Source organism: Sodiomyces alkalinus (assembly GCF_003711515.1).
Source record: "Sodiomyces alkalinus F11 unplaced genomic scaffold SODALscaffold_7, whole genome shotgun sequence".
Lineage (NCBI taxonomy): Eukaryota > Fungi > Ascomycota > Sordariomycetes > Glomerellales > Plectosphaerellaceae > Sodiomyces > Sodiomyces alkalinus.
In genome coordinates, this window is record NW_021167085.1 from 361355 (window position 1) to 375545 (window position 14191).

The 14191-nt window shown below is 57.5% G+C and overlaps 5 protein-coding genes across 5 annotated transcripts; 2 read left to right on the plus strand and 3 right to left on the minus strand.

Annotated features, from left to right (window-relative positions):
• Window positions 1-862: 862 nt before the first annotated feature.
• SODALDRAFT_324809 (hypothetical protein) lies at window positions 863-3008 on the plus strand (the record flags this gene model as incomplete). Its single annotated transcript, XM_028609929.1, has 3 exons — window positions 863-1981; window positions 2042-2933; window positions 2992-3008. 3 exons carry the CDS (start codon window positions 863-865, stop codon window positions 3006-3008), a joined length of 2028 nt encoding a protein of 675 aa, XP_028464966.1.
• Window positions 3009-3781: 773 nt separating this feature from the next.
• SODALDRAFT_345068 (D-lactate dehydrogenase) lies at window positions 3782-5384 on the minus strand (the record flags this gene model as incomplete). The annotated part of the gene is made up of 3 exons (XM_028613190.1): window positions 5184-5384; window positions 3859-5006; window positions 3782-3825 (listed from the first exon to the last, which is right to left on the minus strand). The coding sequence occupies exons 2-3, from the start codon at window positions 4913-4915 to the stop codon at window positions 3782-3784; spliced, it is 1101 nt and encodes a 366-aa protein (XP_028464967.1). The 5' UTR covers window positions 4916-5006; window positions 5184-5384.
• Window positions 5385-5553: 169 nt separating this feature from the next.
• SODALDRAFT_297149 (FAD/NAD(P)-binding domain-containing protein) lies at window positions 5554-8630 on the minus strand. Its single transcript, XM_028608816.1, has 3 exons — window positions 8312-8630; window positions 7374-8194; window positions 5554-7283 (listed from the first exon to the last, which is right to left on the minus strand). Exons 1-3 carry the CDS (start codon window positions 8334-8336, stop codon window positions 5766-5768), a joined length of 2364 nt encoding a protein of 787 aa, XP_028464968.1. The 5' UTR covers window positions 8337-8630; the 3' UTR covers window positions 5554-5765.
• Window positions 8631-9153: 523 nt separating this feature from the next.
• SODALDRAFT_334237 (hypothetical protein) lies at window positions 9154-10316 on the plus strand. The gene has a single exon (XM_028612151.1). It carries the CDS (start codon window positions 9501-9503, stop codon window positions 10119-10121), a length of 621 nt encoding a protein of 206 aa, XP_028464969.1. The 5' UTR covers window positions 9154-9500; the 3' UTR covers window positions 10122-10316.
• Window positions 10317-10662: 346 nt separating this feature from the next.
• On the minus strand, window positions 10663-12998 carry SODALDRAFT_334239 (hypothetical protein). Its single transcript, XM_028612152.1, has 4 exons — window positions 12407-12998; window positions 12115-12313; window positions 11779-12018; window positions 10663-11681 (listed from the first exon to the last, which is right to left on the minus strand). The coding sequence occupies exons 1-4, from the start codon at window positions 12661-12663 to the stop codon at window positions 10836-10838; spliced, it is 1542 nt and encodes a 513-aa protein (XP_028464970.1). The 5' UTR covers window positions 12664-12998; the 3' UTR covers window positions 10663-10835.
• Window positions 12999-14191: the final 1193 nt, after the last annotated feature.

A 14191-nucleotide genomic window follows, 5' to 3' on the forward strand; every position in this document is an offset into this window, starting at 1 on the left:
TGAGAGCAGTATCCCTCTCTTTACTCTTCTCTTCATTCTGGTTAACCTGATTAACATACTGTGTAACGTTGTCTCGCAACAACTCATGTTCTCACCTCACATAAGCAGTCAGTATACTGGCAGATGCATGGCCTAGTCCTCGGTGTAACATATATTCTGTGATACTTAGGAAGAATATTAAGTGTTTTCAGTGAATCAACGACTTTTATATAAGCGCAAATGCGTTTATCGTGACCCCTGAGACTGAATGCCCTGAGCCCCTGAGTCTTGGCACCCTCACACCATAAGCTAGCCACCAAGGCTCTTGTGTGACCTGTCCCGCTGCAGGATAACGAACAATCAAGGGAAGGTAAAGGTCAGTTAATCGGTCTGAAAGTAGTGGGCGGTTTAGACTCCTGACAAGCGACTCGTCACTGCATCACATGCACCCAGCAGCATACGGGGTTACGTAGCCGTAACACAGCACAGGGTTTAACTTTTCGTTGGCATGCGTTTCTTGCCTTGGATTCGTTGCCACATACCTGTTTACTCTCCCTCACTTATACCCATCCCCATCCCCCAACCACCAACCCTTCCTTCACCTTACAACCTCTCTGTACCTCACATCAACAACATCATCTCTTGGTACCTTTTTTCTTTCTTTTCTTTGCAGCCTTTTTGTCCCTCGTTTTCCCCCTTGGGTTGTCCTCGGGCCAGTTGTAGCTGGGTCCGGGGGGATTCGGAATTTTCTTCTTTTCCTTGGCCTCAGAACAGCGACAAGCATCCTGGTATGTAATTACAGGGACTCCCGGTGATGCCAGTTGCCCAGAATCCCCTACTAATACGAGTACAGACAATATCAACTTACTTCTGTGTCTCCAACATGTCAGACACTCCCGCTTCCACCCCTGGCTCAATGCCTGAGAATCAAGCCTCGGAGCCAGCCCCTCTTCAAGACCACAGCATCCCTTCTACCTCGGCCGTCACAAAGCTCGCTTTCGAAACCCTCGAGGCCATTTTCTGTCAGCTCTCCCCCGCAGACTTCAACTCTGCTCGCCACACCTGCCGAGCTTGGTACTATGCCGGCTCCGGCCGCCTTTTGCTCGTCGAGATGGTGCAGCGGGCGGGCTGGTGGTCCAGCATCAAGAGGCTCGTGGGCAACCCTAAAGATCCCGTCACGCCGCGGCTTGTGCCCGACGACCGAGAGCGTATGGCCAAGTGGTTGGCCCGGGAGGTCACTCTCGGCGGCGGCGGCGGCGGTGGCGATACGTCCAAGTCGCCCTTCGTCCTGGCTGGCTCGGTGGACTTTTCCTCTCTGGCGGCGGCGGAGCACCCTGGCTCGGACGCTGCCGCGTCGTCCAGCTGCTCGACTCCCGCCGTTTCTAACTTGAACCCACATCATGCGGGAAAGGTCTCCGTCACGTTTACTGTGAGCGCTTGCGGCCGGTTTCTCATGCTCTCCCGTGGTTCCCTCATTCACGTCTACGAACTCAACCACATGTGCGAGGGAACTCGTCAGCCGGCCTGGCATGCTCGGCTCAAGCCCGCCCGTCACCACCCCCTCGGCGCGCTCCGGCCCGTCACGACTGTGGTTTGCGACGGCAATGTGGTCCGCTGCAGCATGGACACCTCCCGTGGGCGCTACGCCGTCGCCGCCCTCCTCGAAGAGCGCCGGGCCGTCCTCGTCGAGATTAGGAGGGAGACGATGACGGGCGTCCTGCTACGCGACATTTCTTCTTCTTCGTCGGAGGAGGAGGAGGACAACGCGGCAGCCTCGGATGCTGCTCTGCGCGACGGGTACACGCGCGAGGCCGGTCCCCCGAGCAAGAAGCCGAAGACGGCCACCACGGTGGTGGCGACATGCATCTGCGAGGAGAGGAGCCCGTTCTGCGCGCCCTCGGTGGAGTCGGCGGAGACGGGTAGGGACATGGACGGTAGGGGTGCCCGGACGACGACGTACCGGAACCTCTGCACGGGGATCGACCCGCCGCGGTCGGTGGCCGTTTGTCCGCAGCGGAACTGCGTCGTCTTTGGCTCGGCGTGCGGCGTTGAGCTTCACTAGGTGGAGGCTCTCACCCATCGGAACCTGAGCCGGTGGTTCCCCCTGTTGGCGCCTACGGATTTGGTGCACTTTCTCCCGCCGCGGACGGGGCCTGGCGTCGGGCGCCAGAAGTTGCGGCTCGTCTGCTCGGCGGCGGGGGAGGACGTTCAACTTGGTCCGACGAGGGGACGGTTTGGCGGGTTTGGGAACTTGTATAACCAGGCTCTTCGCCTTCCCGGCGGTGGCCCGTCGCCGAATTCGAATGGCGTTTCGTCGGCGTCGGCGGGTGGTCACGGCTCGAGGTTCCCGCTGATCCTTTGGCGGCAGCCTTTTGGTCGTCCTCGTTCTGCTCATGCTCAGGTGGCGGCGGCGGCGGCGGCTGTCCCTTCTTCGCCCCGAGAGAGCCGCCTTCGTCGCCGATGGAAGCCTGCGTCGGCGGAGCACCTGCGTGCTGTTCCCCTGCGAGACGGACAGCATGTTCTCTTCACCGACCCCCATACCGGCAAGCTTTGTATCGGATCGGACGCTTCCCTGGGGCCCATGTCGCAGCTGGAACGCATCATCTGGCTGGCGCCGCCGGCGGGAGCGTCTTCGTCCACGGCTGGCCTGTACGCTGCGGGCGACGACATGCGCCATGGCGTGCGGATCGTGGGCGTTTTCCCTGCGGCGGCCGACGTCGGGGAGGGGAGAGAGAAGGGAGGTGCGGACGGACGAGAGCAAGAGCGGGAACAACATCAACTCGTCGTCTTTTACACCATCCCCCCCGACGTCTTCGACGACTTGACCCGCCTGAACAGCGGCGCTTTGCACGTGGCGGCGGCCGACGGCTCGGGCGAGCAGGATTTTAGCGATGGGTTTGGCGTCCCCAGCTGGAACAGCTACTCGTACGGCGACGAGGGCGACGACGAGCCCAGTTCGCTCTTTCATCCGGTCCCTTTGTGGGCTGCGTGGTGGCCGGAGCCCACATGCAGTTTGCATTCTGTTCTGAGCAGACGGGCGAAGATGATTGGGAGCCAGAGCGAGACTGGGACGCAGACCGCCTCGAAGCCCCCTTTTCCGCCTCCCAACTTTTTCGACACGCCTCGGATCTATCCCATCAAAGTGCAAGGCCTGGTGATCGCCCGGTGTATGGACCTGGTGGACATTACGGTCGACTCGGGCCCCGACATGGTCATCTGGGTGTTCGGCGGGTCGGGACAGGCGCAGTGCTGGACGCTCGACACGGGACGCGAGAGGAGGGTCACGGGGGTGATCCGGGCCGTGGCGCAGGGGGACGGAAGCCTCCGCGAAGTGGACGACGAGGGCGACATTGGCATGGCGGACTGTCCGCCGAGTCTACCCTCGTCTTCTTCGTCTGTGCCTCGGGACGACGACGACGGGCCCCGGTGTGCGTGGACCATTGCTACGGGATCGAGACGGGGGTTGCTGGCCGAGTCGGTCCGGATCGACTCGATCCAGGATGGACCTGGCATTGCCTTGGTGAATTTCGAGTTTGCCCTGTGATGGTTTTGGACGTGGTGCTTGGGAGTTTGGCTGAGGATTCCTACGAACCGTCCATCTTGCCCCCTATTACTCCTTGTTTTCCCTACTTTTTTATTTTTTACCTGTTTTTCTTCCTTGATATCCTATGCACTCGACTCTTCTGCACATCCTTTTTAGTCCTAGGTTCAGAGTAGGAATACATGGCATTCGTCTCTATATGCTTCCCCTATATGGAGCAGTGCCGTGACTTGTAAGAGCACAGAGGACAGGACCAGAACATTATACTGTCCTCACGGGAAGAGAGTCGCTCCTTATGCGCTTGACTACAGCAGCAGCAGCAGCAGTAGCAGAATCACCCTCTGATCGGCGGTTCTCTTCCCCCCCCTGCGAAGAGTCGGGGGAAACGAGGGCATTCTCGCAAGGACGTCTCGCCATAATATCCTGGAGATTGCGAACCGTGCAATCGGCAATCTCGCGGAGAGCCTCCTCTGCGAAGAAGGCCTGGTGACCGCAGACAATGACGTTGGGGAAGGTCAGGAGCCGCATGAGGACGTCGTCTTGGATGATCTCCCCGCTATGGTCGTCGTAGAAGAGGGACCCCTCCCCTTCGTAGACGTCGAGGGCCACGCCGGCGAGCTTGCGGGCCTTCAGGGCGTGGATGAGGGCTTTCGTGTCGACGAGGCCGCCGCGGGAGGTGTTGACGAGGATGGCGCGGTCGGGGAGGAGGGCCAGGGTGTCGGCGTTGATGACGTGTTTCGTCGACTCGGTGAGCGGGCAGTGGAGGCTCAGGACGTCGCACTGCGGGAGGAGCGCGGCCAGGTCGTCGACGTACGAGCCGTAGGGTTCGAAGGCGGGGTTGCGGAAGGGGTCGTGGGCGAGGACGCGGCAGCCGAAGCCGGCGGACATGATGCGGGCGAAGGCGACGCCGATGCGGCCGGTGCCGATGAGGCCGACGGTCTTGCCGCGCAGGGTGCGGCCCATGAGGCCGTCGAGGGAGAAGTTGCCCTCCCTGACGCGGGCGTGGGCGCGGTGGGTTTGGCGGTTGAGGGTCTGCAGGAGGGCGACGGCGAACTCGGCGACGGCTTCCGGGCTGTAGGCGGGGACGTTGGCGACGGAGAGGCCCAGGGCTTGGGCGGCGGGGAGGTCGACGTTGTTGGAGCCGGCGCAGCGGAGGAGGATGGCGCGGACGCCGGAGGAGGCGAGGTGGGAGAGGACGGGGGAGGGGAGGTGGTCGTTGACGAAGACGCAGACGGCGTCGGCGGAGGCTTTGGTTACGAGGGAGGCGGTTTCGGGGGTGAGGGGGACGGGGTGGAAGGTGAGTTGGATATTGGATTCGGGCGGGCAGGCGGCTTGGAGGTAGTGTTTGTCGTAGGGTTTTGTGCTGAAGACGGCGACTTTGATGGGAGTGGACATTTTGTTGTCTGTCTTGTCCTCCACTGTCTTTTATGTGTTTTCAATGTGAGAGGGGGATTTTTTCGTGGATTATAGAGGAAAGATGTGATTTCTTGAGTGTTGTTAGATTTGGGCTCGATTGTAAGGAAGGGCTGGGGCTGGGGGTAGAGAGAGTTGAGTCTTGTAAAGTTGAGTCTCAGGGGTAAGAGACAAGGGGGGTTGGTGATGTTTTTGTGGTGTTGAGAAATAAATGTACAAGTAATGAGAGGGACAACGGGTACGGAAATACCTTATACCGTGGTTTATGAAAGAAAGGAAAGGTACGTACCTTGTTTGTTATTGTTGTGATGTTTGAGATGGTAACGGGGGTAACGGAGGTAACGAGGAGGATGAATTCGGCCTGGATGGATTGCTGATTTTAAACCGAGAAATGAATGAGACGGATTATTCGTACGAGAGGAAAGGATGCAGACGGTATAATATAGAAAAGATGGACTTTATTGCCAAGAGATAGACAGGCAACCAAGACCGCATCCATGCATCAAAATGGGCCTGGGACGTCAAATCGCCGCCTTGGGTATGATTGACGGACCTTTTTTAACCAAGACGTTCCAGAAGAGAAGTCTCCTGCCAGGGTTGAAGAGAGGAATACTCCTGTTGGTTGTTGGTTATTGGTTACATTGCAGTAGAAATCCAAAGAGACCAAAATCTTCTCATATCGCTTTCTGCGCCGATGTGAACGAGATGCGTGGCTGTGTAAAAAGAAGGGGCGGCTTTACCGATAAAGCTAGTGGCGCCTCTTGGCCTCTTTCTTGGCCTCTTGGCCTCTTGGCGCCCTACGTCGGCCACCTCCACGTTCCCCTTCACCCCCCTACACCAACCTTCGATACACCCCATGTATCGTGTAATCCTTCTTCGGCCCCTTCACCGTATATCCAATCGTCCACTGCTCCAACTCGACCGCCTTGAAACAAAACTCGTACGCCACATTGTAGAAATCATCGATGCACAAATGCCCCGCCTTGGCTTTCCACCCCTTGCGGTCCGGCGACTCCGGCCCCTGACCCGGCCCGAGGAACTCGACTTGGTGGAACAGGTAGTCCGCCCGCCGGTCATCGTCCGTCCGAACAAACCACACGCTCATCACATCCCTCGCCTCATCATACCGCCAGACATACCGCCTCCTCGCCTGGAACGTCAACCCGTTGTCGGCCCGGAACTCCCCTTCCTCGATGTAGAGGTACTCCTCCCCCGGGTTCCCGTTCCCCCCGTTCCCCCCGTCCCCCGTGGCCTCCCGCAGCAGGAACCTCGCCGTCCCGCTAAACCGCCCGCTGGGATGCGACGGCAGCCTGCTCTCCAACGACCTCTCGAGCCGCCAACTCCCCAGCAGGCTGCGGAACACCGCGTGCGCCACGAACCGGCTGCTCGTCAGCCCCGCCACCGCCGTCTCGTCGGCCTGCCGCAGCGCCTCCGCGTTCTCCGCCCGCGCCTCCTCGTCGGCGAAAGCAGACAGGTAACGCGACGGCGTCAGGATGTCCATCGGGAGGTTGTTGTGCGGGAGGAGGAGCGTGGGCGAGGACGAGTCGCTGTCGCTGTCGCTGTCGTGGCGGGGTGCGGGGCTCCTCTCGAGGTCTAGCGCCGCCGCTATCTCTTGCATGAGGAACGGGTAGTCGCCCATGGGGAACTGCGACCGCCGCGGGTCCCCGCGGAGGGAGAGGGTGCGGTGTACGCATGCGTCGTCGGCCGCCGCCGCATCCACGCCCGGTACTTTTAGGTCCGGCGTCCACAGCGCCGCGAGGAACCGCGCCTGCATCTCCATCACGCCCCAGTACGGCGACCGGTAGAACCCCACGAACCCCAGCGTCGGCACCGCCCGGTTCTGCGTGCCGTGGAACCCCAGCGCCAGCGGCAGGTCGCGTTCCTCCGGGTCGTGGTGGAGCTTCTCGAGCACCCGCGCCGGCAGGAACGAGACGCAGCCCGACGCGTCGAACCCGGTCGCCAGCACCACGGCCGCCACGTCCTCGAGCTTCTCGCCGCTGGCGGGTGGTGGTGATGTCGGCGGCACGGGGTTTGCGATGAGGGCCGTGGTGCCGTCTAGCCCCTCGAGCTTGCCGCGCGACACGGTGATGAGGCCCAACCGCACTAGCTCGTTGTAGTGTTCGCTCATGGCTAGGTAGGGCGGCTCCGTGCGGTCCTCGGCGGGGACGGCCATGATGGACGGGGAGAACTGGGATGGGTTGCGGCCCAGGGCTGCCTCGTACATGTTGTGCATCGTCATGGCCGTGTCGGGAGGGATGTGGCCCTGGTTGTCCCTCAGCGGGTGAGGTCGGTTATTGAGGTTGTAGGACGGCATGTCGACCGGCAGAAAAGGAGGTGCAGCCAACTTGGGCTGGGCGGGTGAAAGGAAACCGGTCAGCCTTCCTTGTCCGAAGATGAAAATAATCCATTGAGCTCAGGGACGCAAGCGACTCAGACTCACCTTGGGAGTGGTGTAAAGGGGAAACACCCAGGCAGGACGCTGAATCAGATGGTGAACCGTGTAGTGTTCCGCATTCGGAACCCGACTCGGCCCAGGAGAATGGACGGCAGAAGATAAGTGACTGGCGATGGTGGCCGCCGTCTCGACGCCAGACATTTGCCCGCCCACCACCAGGATCCTTCCCCCTCCGGGTTCTCCTCGGCCCCCCAACAAACCCTCGAGATGGCGATACTTGCTGCTATGCACCACCGGCACCGCTGCTGCATCCGCCACCCCTCGGACCCACGACGGAACAGCAGGTCTGCCAAAGAACCCCGACGCAACAAGTACGTGGTCAAAGTCAGACACCCTCGTCCGCGCCCCCTCCTCCTCCTCCTCCTCCTCCTCCTCATCGTGGCCGAGGTCCGCACTTTTCCGCACCGTAACCCGCCACCGCGCATCCTCCAGCAACTCAGCCCCCACGACGCGCCACCCCAGCCGCAGCTGGACGTCTGCGTCTGCCGCCGCCCCGGGACACTGACACGCACGCGGGTCACGCCGCACCAGGTATCGCTCCGCGTACCGCTCCAGGTACCGCCCCACCATCCACGCCCGCGGGAACTGCGGGTCGTCGGCGGCCCAGGCCAGGTCGCTGAAGTGCATCGTGTTCTTGCTCTGGTTGGTCACCATGAGCGGGTGCACCAGGCCTTCGTCGTCTTGGGTGGAGGAGGGCCAGAGGCCGCCGATGCGGGGCTGCGCGTCGAACATTGTCACTTTGAAGGTCCCCGCGGGGGCGTTGTGGACGAGGGTTTTGGCGGCTACGAGGCCGGAGGGGCCGGCGCCTGGGAGAGGGGTGAGTCATGAGTGACATGGTGAACTTGTGAAGGGGGACCGGGGACGTCTGGGAACGGGTTGCGAGTCGCGACTCGCGACTCGCGACGCGGCGACACGTCACATACCGATGATGCAGACATGCTTGGCCATGGTGATGAGATACCGCGTGTTTGTTTGTTGGCACTGGCAGACTTTCGAATACCGGAGCACGGGAGGATAAGGCTGGATGGAGTCTGGACGATGAGCCGGACAGATGAGAAGACAGAGAGAATTAAGGAGATGAGGGATATATCATATCTGGGGTCAGCTAAGGTGAAATTGAGCTGCTGTTCTCATAGTCAAGATGTCTATTGCAGCTCAGAAAGAAGCATGTGTGAAGAGAAAACAGCCCGCGAATGAGCCGATGGAAAGGTCATGAATCGGGAGTTGTAATGTGGATGAGTTGTAATGTGGATGAAGATGTTGAATGTCAATTGCTGACAGAGACAGAGAGAGACAGAGACACAGATAGAGGGCATTCTTACTAAGCGGCTGGTAATGGTCCGTGCATACTCGGCTCCGACCTTCCTCCGTCACCCCCGAAACTCCGAAAGGAAGGAACGCTAACGGAGCCGATCCAGCCTTATCGGCCCCGAGATGACCGTGCACTCGGCCATGGTCGGACCGTGGACGGAACTCGGAACTCACTATATCAGGAAAGCTGAAAAGCAGTCCAGAACTACGTAATATACAAGTTCTTAGTATCCTACTGCTAGACCAGAGGAATAATTTAGTAGCCATGAATAATAAAGAGCTTGTCTTTATAAGCCTCAAGTGCAAAATCTGGAGACTTGAAAGAGCTCGGGACTAAGGAGGTGAACGGTGAACCCGTGAGTCTTCTTGTCACTTCCTTTACTGCCTTTCTTGAGAATCAGACCCGCGTTGCAAATTCAAGAGCGAATCACAAAATTGGTTCACGATATCCTCACTGGAGTGCCTTCTCTGATTCATAGCCTAGTTTAGCCAGAAGCGGAACTCCACGCAAAACTGCTGGCTGATCTCGTGACCCCGTCAGGCTTCCGTTCCAATCTCTAGCTATAGATATTTCTGGAACCTCGTCTCGCTTTGCCTCTCTTTCTTTCTTTCTTCCCTCGTACTCGACCGGCTGCAAGGTCTCAAGGAAGAAAGAAGATCTCTGGCTCAGCAAGCTGTAGGTTCCCATCCTTTCGTTTCCCCCTCTTAGAAGAATTTCTTAATGGCCAACCTTATTCACAAGGCCCGTCATGGCTTCACGCTCCTCCTCCACTGGCAACAACCCTGCCGAGGGCTACATCCATGCTGGCAACACCCCAACCGCCGCTTCCATCTGCTGCGTTGCCCTCAACTGCGACCGTGTCTTCACCTCCAGGGCCCAGATGCTGTAAGTTGCCTCCATGCCGTTTCCCCCCTCACACCAGGGCATTTCCGAGGCTAACTTCACAACCGAGTGAGCACAAGAGAACCGCCCACAACACCCCCGAAAACATCCACCCAGGCACGCACTACGTCTGCCCCGTCCCCGGCTGCCACCAAGGCCAGCTGATCCTCCGCTCCGACTACCCCGGCCCCGGCCGCTTCGACGAATTCCGCCGCCACTTCCGCGAAGACCACCCGCGGCTCTGCGACTCGCTCGAACCCTGGGTCCTAGACGCCATCTACGCCAGCGTCCGAGCCCAATCTGACATGTCTGCCGACACCGTCAACCTGGAGAGGAAGACGCTGGAGGTCAGGGAGAAAGTGAGGAAGATTCGGGAGAAGGAGGTGGAGATGGACCGCCTGAACGTGCGCATTGGTCAGCAAGAGGCCGAGCTTCGGTGGAAGGACAGTCAGATTCGGGACCTTTACCTGCAAGTCGGTCTTCTGAGGGCCGCTGCTGGTGGTTTCCTGGGCGCTGGAGCCCCTCAGGCCCCGATGTAGCCGTGGGGTAATAGATGCTTGCTCTTGCCCTTAGCATGGAGTCGAGGTTGCCGCAGGGAAACTAATGTGACGACCCTCTGTGTGTGGTTTTATTTTCTTCTTCTTCTTTTTCTTCATGATCGCGGTTGTTGTGCTTCGGGTGGGTTTGCTGTTGGTTGTTGTGCTTTTGATGTTTGTGTTTGTGTTTGTGTTTGTTGTGGGTTGGGTTGTGGGCTGGGTTGTGGTTTTGGTTGTTGTGCCGGTCGTCGTGCTTCTTATAGTTCTGCGTCTTACGTTATCAGTAGGGTTGTTCTTCTTATCGTTGTTGCTGTTATTGTCCTTGCTATGATTCTTAATGTTATTATTGTTATTATTATTCTGGTTATTATCGTTCTTACCGCGATTATCGTGATTGTTATTAGGTATCAGTAAAGGTTTTCTTATAATGTTATTTTACTCCTTCCTCTACTTACTATCGTCCTTACTATAGTCTTTAATAGTAATATTACCTTACTTGGAATTATTCTTCTAACTGGTTATGTCAATGGAAGAAGTTTAGGTGCATGTGTGATAGACTCTTGAATCCTGTTTGTGAACAGATGTTGCATTTGGAGGCAACCACGTCCTAAGCGCGTCTGCCGAAACCCAGATCCAGATTTCCTCAACCATAAACCACTATTTGGTTCTAGTATAGCAGGCAACATATCTGTACTCCTGAGATCAATGCACCGCCAGCTAGAAAAACCCACCAGAAGGTCTTTCATTCTCATGACTGCCTCTGCTGTGTGCTCTGAGCTCAACCTCACGCGTCTCGTCTCCATTTGACCTCTCACACTGATCAAAGTGAGAAACCTCTGCCCCCGCCCCTGCCGCTGCCCCTCCAGCCCCTCCCCCCGCGCCTCCCAAATCGCACATGTCGACATGCCGATGCACCGAGAAAAACCGCAACCGCCCGGCCACAAACTCCCTATACTCCTCCCGGACCGTGCCCCAGCTCGTCATGAAGAAGATGACGGCATTCCAAATCCCCTGCAGCGGCAGCACAATCGCGGTGGCCACATTCAGGCCGTAGCTGACATTGTCCGGGTTCACGAGGTCGTTGATGCGGTTGATGGAGCTCGGCGTCCAGGTGATCAGGATCGAGATGGCGAAGATGAAGCTCGTGCGCAGGTACGCCAGCTTGACCGGGTCCAAGCCGCGCAGGCGCGCGTTGAAGTGGCCGATGGCGGTCCGGACGCGCTGCGGGAGCGAGGGCTCGGGGGCCGGGTGGGAGGAGATCATGGTTTCGAAGCGGGAGCTGTGGCCTGCGGCGGCCGGGGGGATGGCGGTTTCTTCCATGTCGTCGTTGGAGTGCCAGGATGGTGGGTTCGGGCAGTGGGCTGGATGCAGCACGGAGGGGGCCGGGACGGTGGGTGAGCGGCGTGGCGGTGCTGGTGCCGGTGCTGGTGGTGGTGGTGGTGGTGGTGGTGGTGCTGGTGGTGGTGGTGCTGGTGTTGGACAGGGGATGGCTGTTGTGATTTGCACTTCGGTCACGGCTGTGACATGCCAGTCTTCGGATCGCTCGGTTTTGTGCCGAGAACACTGGTGATGGCCAACCAAAAACATTAGAGTTGTAAAAAAAGGCGAGGAATCCAATTTCAGGGACACGTTCACACGTCACACACGGGGCAGAACCTACCTTTTCTCCGCAATCCCTTGTTTCGTCGGAAAAGGAGACGTCAACGTCCTTTCGTTGCATGTGCTTCCCATCTCGGCCATAGAGACTGAATGTGAGGTTTCGCAACTGATTGCGGTGATGGAAAACATGATAGCCGACTGAAAAGTAGATGACACCGGAAAGAAAGATGCAGATCCATATGGGAAGATAGTAGGTGTAGATGCGCAGGGCGCTCCAGTCTTGCTTGATCCAGCACCAAAGCTACGAAAGAGAAGAGTGCCATGTGGTTAGCCTAACATGAAGCCTCTGATTTTTTCCGCCCGACGGTTGGGTTGTCGAGAGTGCGTATTCTCCTACCGTTGCGTCGCCGTACATAGGCTGGCCCCCGGGACGAGCTACCAGCAAAACAATCGCCGGGATGAACGGCCCGCCAAAGCAAATAATGCAGTAGAGCCAAAGAAAACTCTTGAAGATGGAGGGGTTGGCGCCGCAAAAGAAGACGAGGAAAACATTGACGGCCATGGCGAGAGACCACCAGGGGTCGGACTGCATGAACCTGATGACGACACATGGTTAGCAACAAGGTGTCCGAAGTCGAAAGTCGTTGTAGCGGAGCTGTAGGCTCAGCTGGAACAGGAGTATAGTTTACATTTCCAGGAGAAAAGACTGTGCCTGGCACAGGACAGATTCCTCGCCTTTGAGAATCCCATCGTGTCCTATCAGACAGGCTATACTGGCCCCGATATTCGCAATGGAGGCAAAGAGAATAAATAAATTCGGGATGGTCCTGACTTTCTTCGACAGGCCATACGCGAGGAAGATGAAAGTTATTCCGATGAGGGAGAGAGAGGCACCGGTCCTCTCCAGGGCAATGAGGACATTGATCTGGTGTTTGGTCAAGGCCATCGCCAGGAGGTGAACACTGGCTAGGCGGGCATAGAGGAGAGTTATCAGAAACCGGTTACCGGTAGGGCTCGGGGAGGCAGAGATGGCTTCCAGCACTGGCCAGCGTCAAGTTGAAAGACGTGCTGACAGGAGCTGGTCCTAGGAAGACTGAAACGAGAGTCGTGAATTCGAGAAAGCAAAAGTGGAAAGCGTTTGAACTCCGGACCCGAGGAGGACAAAGTTGTGACTCGTGGGCAGTGGTACAATGTTAGCGATGTTGGACCAAACGAGGAGTTGGTTTGGAGGGAAAAGCTGTCGAGGGCGTATGCAGGAAGTCTAATATCTGGGGATTATGGAGTCATCGGATGGCAAACGGGGGAATTATATCATTCCGGGAAGCTCACATTCGTAGCCTGACGACCACGCGAGGCTGCATAGGAGGCTGTCAGACGCCAAATGCAAGAGATGTTACACGGAGGCAGAGGGCCGAGAAGGTCACTATAGAAGTATCTATGCGGCAGTGGATGAAGGCGACTTGCCTCTGGAGTGAAGGGGTCGAGAGGCCATACGAAGTGAATAATGTGGAATCAACAGCCCCCCTGATGAAGACGCAGTATACGAAGCCCTACCGCAATCTGGAAGAGATCGTCGAGGTAAAGGTTCGGGTTCGACGAAATAAAAAGCGGGCGAAAGCATGTTGTCGGTGTAACGATGCCGAGGTCAGATAGCTAGGAGAGGGGCCCGGAGGGCAGCTACTCTCGTTGTGTCATGCGCGATGCGGCCATGCGATGCGCCATGCTGCTTCACTCCCGGACGTTCTCGTATTAAGTGTTCATATGGGGAAGCCGTCGACGCATGTACGGATGGTAATGAATATGAGGAAAGTCCTCGACGGCTATTCGAGTCCTCGACTTGAAAGTTGACGCCGCCCGGGGCGCCATGGCTCGCCGCCACGCCTCTCGAGTTGCATTTCTTATTTCCCTCCCGAGTTCCCTTCTCTACTAAATATTCTGGGCTGTCGGTTTCAACCGCTTTTCCGCACATCGCTTCCACCCTGCACGGTTACTCACCTCTTCCCAAACTTTAGAGGGCAGTGTGTTACATGTGGAAAGACCTTGGCATGCAGCCAGCAGGTCGTGACTGGCGTAGGATATGGACCTTGAGGCAAACAACCGGGGTCAAATACGCCCGCGTTGTGAACATAGGAGGGGATGTCCTGTACTACTGGACCAAGCAAGCGGCCGAGATGCCACCAATAGGCTGTAGTATATCCACACTCTTTGTTTGTTCTGATTATTGAGAGCGAAGTATGATTGGAGAGCACTAGATCGTAACGAGGAGACTAGATAATTTCGAGGCGGCATCTTGCAGGGCGAGTGCCATAGCCGGCTGGTTGCACACGGCTATCCAGGATACTGAGCTGGGTAGGTCAAAAAAGTGCAATGAGAGAAAAAGAAGAAAAGAGGCTGGCTATTTTGACAAGTTGAACGACAAAAAATCAGCGTGATATATATATATATATATATATATATTATTTATTAAAAAAAGG